Source organism: Phyllobates terribilis, unplaced genomic scaffold (assembly GCF_046119375.1).
Source record: "Phyllobates terribilis strain yellow unplaced genomic scaffold, ASM4611937v1 Scaffold_1__5_contigs__length_1240528914, whole genome shotgun sequence".
NCBI classification, from domain to species: domain Eukaryota; kingdom Metazoa; phylum Chordata; class Amphibia; order Anura; family Dendrobatidae; genus Phyllobates; species Phyllobates terribilis.
The window spans coordinates 190,280,884-190,293,816 of record NW_027362761.1 but is presented as its reverse complement, the minus strand read 5'-3'; the positions used below and the strand labels follow the sequence as shown (position 1 = coordinate 190,293,816).

Genomic DNA, 12,933 nt, shown 5'->3' with positions numbered 1-12,933 from the left:
AAGAAATGCCGCCCCACACCATTACTGACCCACTGCCAAACCGGTCATGCTGAAGGATGTCGCAGGCAGCAGATCGCTCTCCACGGCGTCTCCAGACTCTGTCACATCTGTCACATGTGCTCAGTGTGAACCTGCTTTCATCTGTTAAGAGCACAGGGCGCCAGTGGCGACTTTGCCAATCCTGGTTGTAACGGGTCTGGGAGGCGGAACCTCTGGGCTACTATACAAGGGAGCGGTCCTTGTAAGGGAGCGGGTGGCGACCAGGCAGGCAGTCACAGCAGGTGACCGGGACAGTCTCTGGGTGTACGGGCAGGAGGTCACGGCAAGTGATCAGGGCAGTCTCTGGAAGAACGGGCTGGAGGTCACGGCAAGTGACCGGGGCAGTCTCTGGAAGAACGGGCTGGAGGTCACTGCAAGTGACCGGGGCAGTCTCTAGGTAAGGGGTAGGTACGACCTGTGATGGCTGAACCTCCAGGTAGGCTAGCAAGGCAGATGGAGGATGTGTGCTCCCAGGTGAGCAAGCGAGAGTCTCTGGAATAGCAGGTGGTCACAGCACGTAACGGCGGAGCCTCCAGGTAGGCAAGCAGGCAGGTAGCGGAGAAGCGCTCCCAGGTGAGCGGGCAAGAGTCTGGAATAGCTGGTGGTCACAGCACGTGACAGCGGAGCCTCCGGGCAGGCAAGCAGGCAGGTAGCGGAGAAGCGCTCCCAGGTGAGCGGGCAAGCTGGTCCATAGACAGACTGACCGGAGCTGTAAGGCAGACCGTCGGACCTCAGGCAAGCAGGCAGGTAGCTGATGTGCGCTCCCAGGTGAGCGGGCAAGTTGGTCCATAGACAGACTGACCGGAGTTGTAAGGCAGACCGTCGGACCTCAGGCAGGCAGGCAGGTAACAGGAAATCAGGCAGGATTAGGACAGCAAGCTGGCAGGTAACTGGCAGGTAACTGGCAACGGGACCTGAGGGCTGAAGCAGAGTAGAACGGTGCAACAACATTGCTCGGGCACCTCCATTTTGGAGGAGGTGCCTTATATATGGTAAAGTCCTCCGGCCATTGGCCGGGGACTCCTTAGGACGGCGCGCGCGGCCCCTTTAAGAGGGAGGGAGGGCGCGCGCGCGCCCTAAGCACAGTGGCCGGGAAGGAGCGCGCGCTGCCAGCAGAGCGGGAGAGGGACGCCGGGCACGGAGCAGAGCGGTGAGGGGAACAGCGTCCCTGCCTAGCAGAGGGCAGGGACGCCGGCACTACAGTACCCCCCCCTTTAGGCCCCCCCTTTTTTAGGCCAGATAGAAATTTAGCTAGGATGAGAGGGGCATGGATGTTCTCCCGGGGCTCCCACGTTCTCTCCTCAGGACCAAACCCCTTCCAATCTACCAGAAAAAAGGTCTTTCCTCTTACCCTTTTGGTGGCAAGAATGTTCTCTACCTCAAACTCGTCCTCAGCAGAAACCGGAGCAGGAGGCGTACCTGTAGACTTGGAAAAAGAGTTAAGCACCACGGGTTTGAGGAGAGATACATGGAAGGAGTTAGGGATCCGTAAGTTGGCCGGGAGTTTCAATTTATAGGCCACCGGGTTGATCTGACTGATGACCTCCAGAGGACCGATGAACCGAGGCCCTAACTTGTAAGAAGGTATCTTGAGTCGAACATATTTAGATGAGAGCCAGACTTTATCTCCTGGACGAAATTGTGGAGGATCCAGGCGTTTTTTGTCAGCGTGTCTTTTCATACGCTCGGATGACAGAAGGAGTGCGGACCGGGTACTCTCCCATATGGAGGAAAATTTGCTAACGAGAGATTCCGCAGCCGGGTTGTCCACAGAGGTGGAGACAGGAAAAGGAATCCGAGGATGCTGACCAAAGACTACAAAAAACGGGGATTTGGAGGAGGATTCGCTCTCGTGATTATTATAAGAGAACTCGGCCCATGGTAGGAGATCCACCCAGTTAGAATGGTGGGCATTAACGAAGTGCCGGAGGTAACTGGTCAGGTTCTGATTGATCCGCTCCACTTGACCATTGGACTGTGGGTGGTAAGCGGAAGAGAAGTCCAGGGTGACGTCTAGTAGTTTACAAGTGGCTCTCCAGAAACGTGAGGTGAACTGTACCCCACGATCCGACACGATGTGGAGGGGCAGGCCATGAAGACGGAAGATGTGGCGGATAAAGTCTTTAGCCAGCTCGGGTGCAGACGGAAGGCCTGGCAGGGGAATAAAGTGAGCCATCTTGGAAAAGCGGTCAGCGACCACCCAAATGACCGTACAACCGGCAGAGACGGGGAGATCAGTTATAAAGTCCATTGCTATATGCTGCCAGGGGGCAGCAGGTACAGGAAGCGGAAGGAGGCGTCCGGCTGGCAGATGTCTCGGGACTTTGTTGCGGGCGCAGGACACACAGGCAGAAACAAAGTCTATTATGTCCTTGTGCAGGGTAGGCCACCAATAGTGCCGGGCAATAAGCTGGAGGGTCTTTTTCTGACCGGCGTGGCCAGCTAGTTTAGACGAATGGCCCCAGTGTAGGATCTTCTCCCGATCAGGTACTGAAACAAACGTCTTACCGGGAGGGAGACGATTTAGACTCACGGGAGCCACCTGCATTACTCTGGCGGGATCGATGATATGTTTAGGTTCTTCCTCGAGATCGGACACCAGAAAGGATCGGGACAAGGCGTCTGCTTTGACGTTTTTGTCAGCCGGGCGAAAATGAAGAACAAAATCAAAGCGAGCAAAAAACAAGGACCACCGGGCTTGGCGCGGGTTAAGTCTCTGGGCATGCTGGAGGTAAGCCAAGTTCTTGTGGTCAGTGTAAATTATTACCGGATGAAGAGCCCCCTCGAGTAGGTAACGCCACTCCTCCAACGCCAGCTTGATGGCCAATAACTCTCGGTCTCCTATGGAATAGTTGCGCTCAGAAGAGGAGAAGAGTTTGGAGAAGAAGCCACAAGTTACCATTCTCCCGGAAGATGATTTTTGAGTAAGTACCGCTCCGGCTCCAGAGGAGGAGGCGTCAACTTCCAGGAAGAACTGCTTGTTGCCGTCCGGGCGATGCAGCACCGGGGCGGAAGAGAAGGCCTGTTTTAGGGAAAGAAAGGCCTCCTCTGCTTCGGGCGGCCACTCTTTGGGATTAGTACCCTTACGGGTGAGCGCGGAAATTGGGGCAGTCCGGGAAGAGAAGTGCGGGATGAAGAGGCGGTAATAGTTGGCGAAGCCCAGGAACCGTTGAATAGCCTTCAACCCCTCTGGTCGGGGCCATTTCTCGATGGCAGACAGTTTCTCAGGATCCATTTGTAGGCCGGTCTGAGAGATAATGTAGCCCAGAAACGGAAGCGAGGTCTACTCAAAGAGGCACTTCTCACATTTAGCGTAGAGATGGTTCTGCCTGAGCCTGAGCAGGACCTGACGAACATCCCTCCGGTGAGTCTGGAGATCCGGAGAGAAGACCAAGATGTCGTCCAGGTACACCACTACGCAGGAGTAGAGAAGGTCCCGGAAGATGTCATTGACCAACTCTTGAAAGACGGCAGGAGCGTTACAGAGGCCAAAGGGCATTACCAGATATTCATAGTGGCCGTCCCGGGTGTTGAATGCCGTCTTCCATTCATCCCCCTGACAGATACGAACCAGGTTGTACGCCCCACGGAGGTCCAGTTTGGTGAAGATTCTAGCCCCCCTCAGACGATCAAATAACTCTGGAATGAGCGGAAGGGGGTACTTATTCTTCACCGTGATCTGGTTAAGGCCTCTATAGTCTATACAGGGACGGAGAGAGCCGTCCTTCTTTTTGACGAAAAAGAAGCCTGCTCCTGCCGGGGAGGTAGATTTCCGGATGAATCCCCTGGCCAGATTCTCCTCAATATATTCGGACATCGACCGGGTCTCAGCAGCGGATAATGGATAAATACGCCCACGGGGAGGAGAAGTACCAGGTAACAGTCGTATGGTCTATGAGGGGGTAGTGTCTCTGCCTCCTTTTTATTAAAGACATCAGCATAAGACCAATAAGGAATCGGAAGTCCAGGTAGATTAGCTGGGGTAGGAGAAGGACGGACGGGATGAACGGGAACCAGACAGGTCTTATGGCAGCCCTGTCCCCAGCGAAGGACTTCTCCGGTCTGCCAGTCAAGAACGGGTGCATGTTTCTGGAGCCAAGGTAGGCCTAGCAAGAGGGCGTGAGAGAGTCCAGGCAGAACATGGAAGGAGATACTTTCAGAATGCAGCATTCCCACCTGCAGAGTAATGGATTCGGTGATGAGTTGGATGGGGCGTGGTAAGAGCCCCCCATCCACGGCAGCAACAGAAAAGGGTACAGCCAGATGTTTGGTGGGGATGCGGTATTTCTCTACCAGGGACTGTGAAATAAGATTCCCGGCTGCTCCAGAGTCCAGTTGGGCTAGTTCGAAATAACGGTTCTCCCCGTAGACGATTGAAACTGACAACAGCAGGGATGGAGAGGATTTATTCTTGTCTAGGTGGACCTCTCTGAGCGAACCTAGACACAGGCGTTTCCCGACCTCTCCGGGCAGGCACGGATCCGGTGCTCCTTACTGCCACAGTAGAAGCAGGTCCCCTCGGCACGGCGTAAGTCCTGACGGGTCTTGACCATCTTGGTCTGGTCGACCTACATAGGCTCAGGAGGGTGTACCTGGTTAGAGACAGAAGGAGTGACGGGTTTCTGAAAAGTAGGAGCTAGACGTGGTAACCTCCTCTCACGGGTGACCTCTCTGGCACGCTCCTGGAACCGTAGGTCAATCCAGGTGGCAAGAGTTATTAAGTCATCGAGAGTGGTAGGAATGTCCCGACCGGCAAGTTCATCTTTAATACGGCCGGACAGACCCTCCCAGAAGACGGAAACCAGAGCGTCGTTATCCCAGGCCAGCTCCGAGGCAAGGGTACGGAACCGTATGGCATATTGGCCCACGGTGAGACTTTCCTGACGGAGGCGTAGCAACGATGATGCGGATGAGGTCTTCCGTCCGGGTTCGTCGAAGACTTTCCGGAAAGCCGTGAGAAAAGCAGGCAAGTTGGACACCAGGGGGTCTCCTCTCTCCCATAGAGGATTTAGCCAGGCCAGGGCCTCCCTGGTGAGATGGGACATGATGAATGCAATTTTGGCTCGGTCGGAGTTAAACTGGTGGGACAATAGTTCAAAGTGCAGGGTGCACTGATTTATGAAGCCCTGAGCCTGGGCTGAGTCGCCTCCGAAGCGAGGAGGTGCAGAAAGCCGAGGTCCGGGGTAGGATATCATGGTGTTAGTGGACAGCGGAGCTGCCGGATTGCGAGACATGGCACTGGCGGAGGTTGTTGGTGGAACAGTCAGAGTGTCCAGGCGAGTATTGACATTCCGCAGGTGACCCAGGATGGACTCCTGTTGGGACCTTTGACGGGACAGTTCATGACACAGGTCCGATAGCGAGGGAGCTTGGGTGCCACCGGGTTCCATGGCCCGAGCAAACTGTAACGGGTCTGGGAGGCGGAACCTCTGGGCTACTATACAAGGGAGCGGTCCTTGTAAGGGAGCGGGTGGCGACCAGGCAGGCAGTCACAGCAGGTGACCGGGACAGTCTCTGGGTGTACGGGCAGGAGGTCACGGCAAGTGATCAGGGCAGTCTCTGGAAGAACGGGCTGGAGGTCACGGCAAGTGACCGGGGCAGTCTCTAGGTAAGGGGTAGGTACGACCTGTGATGGCTGAACCTCCAGGTAGGCTAGCAAGGCAGATGGAGGATGTGTGCTCCCAGGTGAGCAAGCGAGAGTCTCTGGAATAGCAGGTGGTCACAGCACGTGACGGCGGAGCCTCCAGGTAGGCAAGCAGGCAGGTAGCGGAGAAGCGCTCCCAGGTGAGCGGGCAAGCTGGTCCATAGACAGACTGACCGGAGTTGTAAGGCAGACCGTCGGACCTCAGGCAAGCAGGCAGGTAGCTGATGTGCGCTCCCAGGTGAGCGGGCAAGTTGGTCCTTAGACAGACTGACCGGAGTTGTAAGGCAGACCGTCGGACCTCAGGCAGGCAGGCAGGTAACAGGAAATCAGGCAGGATTAGGACAGCAAGCTGGCAGGAATCTGGCAGGTAACTGGCAGGTAACTGGCAACGGGACCTGAGGGCTGAAGCAGAGTAGAACGGTGCAACAACATTGCTCGGGCACCTCCATTTTGGAGGAGGTGCCTTATATATGGTAAAGTCCTCCGGCCATTGGCCGGGGACTCCTTAGGACGGCGCGCGCGGCCCCTTTAAGAGGGAGGGAGGGCGCGCGCGCGCCCTAAGCACAGTGGCCGGGAAGGAGCGCGCGCTGCCAGCAGAGCGGGAGAGGGACGCCGGGCACGGAGCAGAGCGGTGAGGGGAACAGCGTCCCTGCCTAGCAGAGGGCAGGGACGCCGGCACTACACTGGTTTTCTGTGGCAAATGCCAAGCGTCCTGCACGGTGTTGGGCTGTGAGCACAACCCCCATCTGTGGACGACGGGCCCTCATACTACCCACATTGAGTCCATTTCTAACCGTTTGTGCAGACACGTGCACATTTGTGGCCTGCTGGATGACATTTTGCAGGGCTCTGGCAGTGCTCCTCCTGTTCCTCCTTGCACAAAGGCGGAGGTAGTGGTCCTGCTGCTGGGTTGTTGCCCTCCTACGGCCCCCTCCATCTGGGACATCATGTCTCGCTTTTGAGCAGTATATGTACACTGTATATTGTCAGCAAGCAGCCAATCATTGGTAAGGTTACACAGATTAGCTGCACGTGAGCTTTAGTTCTCTAGTGATAATCTCCTGCTGATGAAACACAGATTGTATAGAAATTACAACACACAGCCTAGTAAAGTGAAACATCCCTGGAATCAGGCTCTGTACATTATGGTGCTCTCAGATTACATAGCAAACACCGGCTGATGGATTCCCTTTAAAGGCTTAAGAATCACATAAAAACTAAAGCTAGCCATACACTCTAGACTTACATTGGCAGAACTAGCTGACTTTTGCTGTTTAATGAGTATGAACCATTCTGGAATCGTTCGTTCACCGTATGTCAGTGAATGAAAGTATAGGTCATGATAAATTTTAACATGCCCAGTACTTTGCTCTCAAGTTACATGACTAGCCGCCAGTGGTCTCTGACAGCAGATTACTCCTCTCTCCCCGTTAAAAAAAATTATGCAAGCTTAGCCATTTTAAGTGTTAGTTTCCATGACTGCAAATATGCATTTTTTAATGGTAGTTTCAGTATGTAATAATCCATATCAGTAAGGAAATTGTATCAATAGATGATTGCAGCAATGGTACAAGCAGATTATGGTTTTTGTTTCTCTTTTTAGGGTATGTGCACACGATGCAGAAATGCTCAGGATTTTTTCCTGAGCGTTTCTGCATCTCTCTGGCAGGAAAAAACGCATGCGGATTGTACATGCGGTTTCCTGCCAGGGACATGCGGAAATGAAGCGGTCTTCACTTTCATTTCCGCATGCGGGTTGACAAGCGCTTCCCAAGCGATTTTAGCATCACTTGGAAAGTGCTTGTCAACTTCACACTATATAAATCCATGCAGCCGGCATGGATTTATATAGTGTGTGATGTCAAAAAATAAAAAATAAATATATACTTTACCCTCTGATGGCCCCCGGTGTCCTGCTTCATCGGTCCCGGCTGCCGGCAGTGAAGACTGTAGGACCTTCCGACGTCAGCGTCACGTGACCAGTCACATGACTCTGACGTCAGCGAAGGTCCTTCATTCAACCGCGAAGTGCGCGGGAAGCCGGCAGGACGCAGCGCGGGCCGTCAGAAGGTGAGAATATATATATTTTTTATTTTATTCTTTTTTTTTTAATGGTAGCTGGGTCTGGATGAGAGTCCTCTCATCCACACCCGGGTACCATCCGCACATTAGACCGCATGAAAAGCGCATCAACATATACAGTGATGCGGATTCCATGCGGTCTAATGCAAGTCAATGGCGGCAAAAGAGCAGCGTTTCCGCAAAATTAATTGACATGCTGTGGATTTTTGACCGCAGCGTTTACGCTGCGGAAAAATCCGCATCATGGGCACAGCACATGCGGATTTCCATTGGGGAACATTGCTGCCCTTCTACCATGCGTTTTTCATGCGTTTCCGCGGCGTTTACGCAACTGCAAAAACGCCGCGGAAACGCATGAAAAACGCATCGTGTGAACTCAGCCTTAAAAAGTAGATAAATAGTTATATACAATTCTGAGACAGTGAAAGAAAACCCTTGTAACATATAAAATACAGATAATTTAGGGGAGCATGCAAGCCCATACCAAAGCTTCATTGTACGATCGGTGGTAATACATCTCAGATTTCACATTCCAGTAGGCAAATAGGTTGTCGAGACGTACAATCTATAAAGAGAAAAAGAGCGAAGTGGTAAATTTCTGCTTACGATCTAAATAACCTAATACTGAAAAATAAGAAAGTTATAGTCAGCAAAATACATAAATAAAAATGTCATCTAACTCATGATCCAAGCTGTAAAATAGGGTCAGTAGTGATTTTCAATAACTTCCAAGAGCTATTGTCAGTACAATCCTATCAGAAAGGGAACCTGTCACATTGCGTGCAGTCTGGTCTGTGAACAGCACGGTACACAGCAGAAGCTGAACACAATGATATACAGGTTTGTTGGAAAAGATTCTGTATAACCTGTAATTTATTTATTAAAATCTTTGGTATTTATATGAATAAGTCCAGTGGGCGGTCCTACTCAGTGATTGACAGCTATTTCTGTGTGCCGTCATAAAAGGAAGACTGTCGATCACTGAATAGGACCGCCCACTGGACTCATATGCAAACACCAGGGATTTAAATTAATAAAATGTGAGTTTTACTGAAACTTTAATCACAAAAATGTCTATCAATCTAACCAGCTCCTCCTGCTCTGTAACATCTGCAGATCAGATACCAGTTACAATACGACCGGTCCCCTTTAAGTGGACTACTATCAAGACCTGTATGATTCATCTGATCTGGCCACACACATTTTATTAGGACAGAATTAATTTTCATTTTTCTGGATTTTGTTATTGATCAAGGATCAATTTTAAGACCATTTTATGGATAGTGGGGGGGGGGGGGGGGGGGGTTTCTCTTTTTGGAAAAGAATTACAGTAGCTTTCTCTCTCTTTTTTCTATTCGAAAGAGAAAAAAAAAATCATTGCTCATGTCTTAACCCTTTTGCACCAGAGCCTGTTTTCGCCTTCGTGGCCAGGCCAATTTTTACAATTCTGACCACTGTCACTTTATGAGGTAATTACTCTGGAACGCTTCAACGGATCCCTCTGATTCTGAGACTGTTTTTTCGTGACATCTTGTACTTCATGATAGTAGTAAAATTTCTTCGATAAGACTTGCGGTACTTTGTGAAAAAAATGGAAATTTGGCGAAAATTTTGCAATTTTCAAACTTTGAATTTTTTATGCGCTTAAATCAGAGAGATATGTCAAAAAAAATAGTTAATAAATAATATTTCCCACATGACTACTTTACATCACCACAATTTTGGAACCAACATTTTTTTTTGTTAGGAAGTTATAGGGGTTAAAAGTTGACCAGTGATTTCTCATTTTTCCGATAAAATTTACAAAACCATTTTTTTAGGACCCACATCTTATTTGAAGTTTATTAACCCTTTTGGTGCTTCACAGGAAATGTTGTAATGTGTAAGAAAACAATGAACATTTAACTTTTTTTTCACAAAAATGTTACCTTAGACCCCAAAAAAATTTTACGCAATGGTAAAAGGAAAAAAATGGACTACAAAATTTGTTGTGCAATTTCTCCTGAGCATGCTGATACCCCATATGTTGGGGAAAACCACTGTTTGGGCACACGGCAGGGCTCGGAAGGGAAAGAGCGCCATGTGACCTTTTGAACGTAAAATTTGCTTGAATAATTAGCGGACGCCATGTAGTGTTTGGAGAGCCCCTGATGTGCCTAAACAGTGGAAACCCCCCACAAGTGACACCATTCTGGAAACTAGACCCCTCAGGGAACTTATCTAGATGTGTGGTGAGCACCTTGAAACCCCAAGGTGCTTCACAGAAGTTTATAACGTAGAGCCGTGAAAATAAAAAAAATCTACCTTTTTCCACAAAATGATCTTTTAGCCCCAATTTTTTATTTTCACAAGGGTAAGAGGAGAAAATGGACCCGAAAAACTGTTGTGCAATTTCTCCTGAGTACGCCGATACCCCATATGTGGTGGAAAACTACTTTTCAGGCACAATGCAAAGCTCATAAGGGAAGGAGCGCCATATTACAGTGCAGATTTTACTGTTGTGGTTTGCAGGAGACATGACCCTCTGGGAGAGCCCCTGCGGTCCCAGAACAGCAGAAACCCCTCCATAAGTGACCCCATTTTACAAACTACACTTCTCAATGAATTCATCTAGGGGTGCAGTGATCATATTGACACCACATGTCACTCACAGAAATTTATACAATTGGGCAGTGAAGAAAAAATAATTATATTTTTACCACAAAAAAAATTGTTTTAGCCTCAGAGTTTACATTTTCACACAGGGCAATGGGTAAAAATGGTGCCGAAATGTGTCACACAATTTCTTCTAAATGTGGCAATACCCCATATGTGGCTGTACAGTACCGCTTAGCCATACGGCGAGACCTGGGAGGGATGGAGCGCTATTTGACTATTGGAGAACAATTTATTGTACAACCCCTGGCAAAAATGATGGAATCACCGGGCTCGGAGGATGTTCATTCAGTTGTTTAATGTTGTTGAAAAAAAGCAGATCACAGACATGGCACAAAACTAAAGTCATTTCAAATGGCAACTTTAGGGCTTTAAGAAATACTAAAAGAAATCAAGATAAAAATGTGGTACTCCGTAAGGGTATTTTTTTTCAGACCAAGCAGAGGGAAAAAATTACGCAATCACCCTGTAAATTTTCGTTTCCAAAACTAACACCTGCATCAAATTAGATCTGCTCATTAGTCTGCATCTAAAAAGGAGTGACCACACCTTGGAGAGCTGTTGCACCAAGTGGACTGACATGAATCTTGGCTCCAACACGAGAGATGTCAATTGAAACAAAGGAGAGGATTATCAAACTCTTAAAAGAAGGTAAATCATCACGTAATGTTGCAAAAGATTTTGGTTGTTACAGTCAGCGGTGTCTAAAATCTGGACCAAATACAAACAACATGGGAAGGTTGTTAAAGGCAAACATACTGGTAGACCAAGGAAGACATCAAAGTGTCAAGTACGGAAACTTAAAGCAATATGTCTCCACAACAGGAAATGCACAACAAAACAAATGAGGAACGAATGGGAGGAAACTGGAGTCAATGTCTGTGACCGAACTGTAAGAAACCGCCTAAAGGAAATGGGATTTACATACAGAAAAGCTAAACATAAGCCATCATTAACACCTAAACAGAAAAAAACAAGGTTACAATGGGCTAAGGAAAAGCAATCGTGGACTGTGGATGACTGGATGAAAGTCATATTCAGTGATGAATCGAGACTCTTCATTGGGCAAGGTGATGATGCTGGAACTTTTCTTTGGTGCCGTTCCAATGAGATTTATAAAGAGGACTGCATGAAGAGAACATGCAAATTTCCACAGTCATTGATGATATGGGGCTGCATGTCAGGAAAAGGCACTGGGGAGATGGCCGTCATTACATCTTCAATAAATGCGCAAGTTTACATTGATATTTTGGACAGTTTTCTTATCCCATCAATTGAAATGATGTTTGGGGATGATGACATCATTTTTCAAAATGATAATGCATCCTGCCATAGAGCAAAAACTGTGAAAACATTCCTTGAAAGAAGACACATAAAGGTCAATGTCATGGCCTGCAAATAGTCCGGATCTCAATCCAATTGAAAATCTTTGGTGGAAGTTGAAGAAAATGGTCCATGACCAGGCTCCAACCTGCAAAGCTGATCTGGCAACAGCAGTCAGAGAAAGTTGGAGCCAGATTAATGAAGAGTACTGTTTGTCACTCATTAAGTCCATGCCTCAGAGACTGCAAGCTGTTATTAAAACCAGAGGTGGTACAACAAAACATGTATTGGAGTGTTCTTTTGTGTGTTTGTTTTTCATGATTCCATAATTTTTTCCTCAGAATTGAGTGATTCCATAATTTCTTTCCCTCTGCTTGGTCTGAAAAAAAATTACCCTTACTGAGTACCACATTTTTTATCTTGATTTCTTTTAGTGTTTCTTAAAGCCCTAAAGTTGCCATTTGAAATGACTTTAGTTTTGTGTCATGTCTGTGATCTGCTTTTTTTCAACAACATTAAACAACTGAATGAACATCCTCCGAGCCCGGTGATTCCATAATTTTTGCCAGGGGTTGTAGAATAGTTTGCAGATTCCATATACAGAGCCCCTAAGTGCTAGAAGAGCAGAATCCCCCCTCAAGTGACTGCATTTTGGAAATTATACCCCTTTGGGAATTTACCTACAGGTGTAGTGACAATTTTGACTTCATGGGTGTTTTCCAGAAACAAGCAGCAGTGGATGTTGCTGAGTGAAAATTTCAAACTGCCGCTGTAGTGACCAGTACATTGTAACGACCAGTACGTTGTGCCCTGCTCACACTTCTGAAGACATGCACATGTAAATTAGGCGGGCTCTCATCGCTGCAGGAATGCCAAACATGTGGACCCTAAATGTAGTTTAGTCACATTGTGTGTCTCAAAAGGGAAGGGGACATTTGGAAGCACAGAATTTTCTGAATTTCTTTTGGGGGGCAAGGGCCATTTCGCTTTTCCAGATCCTCTGTGCTACCAGTAACGTGGAAGCCCCTTATATTTTCGTTAACAGATGATGGAACTGAGTGGGGACCTTTTTTGAGGACTGAGTTGAAGCTTTTATTGGGAACATTTTATACAACGTTTATCCAGCGCTCTACGCTGAGCACTTACATCGGGTTTTTCCACCTAAATCTCCAAGTCATGTAATTCAGATG

At 48.5% G+C, this 12,933-nt stretch overlaps 1 protein-coding gene across 2 annotated transcripts in view; it reads right to left on the bottom strand.

Annotated features, from left to right (window-relative positions):
- Positions 1 to 12,933, bottom strand: part of VPS13A (vacuolar protein sorting 13 homolog A) — a 221,736-nt gene that overhangs the window by 165,493 nt on the left and 43,310 nt on the right. For both annotated transcript variants that reach the window (XR_012314200.1, XM_073670791.1), the window contains exon 9: positions 8,250 to 8,330. Coding sequence is in view for 1 of the 2 variants with exons in the window: in XM_073670791.1 (XP_073526892.1) it covers positions 8,250 to 8,330 (81 nt within the window). In the remaining variant the exon portion in view is untranslated. The remainder of the gene's footprint in view (positions 1 to 8,249; positions 8,331 to 12,933) is intronic.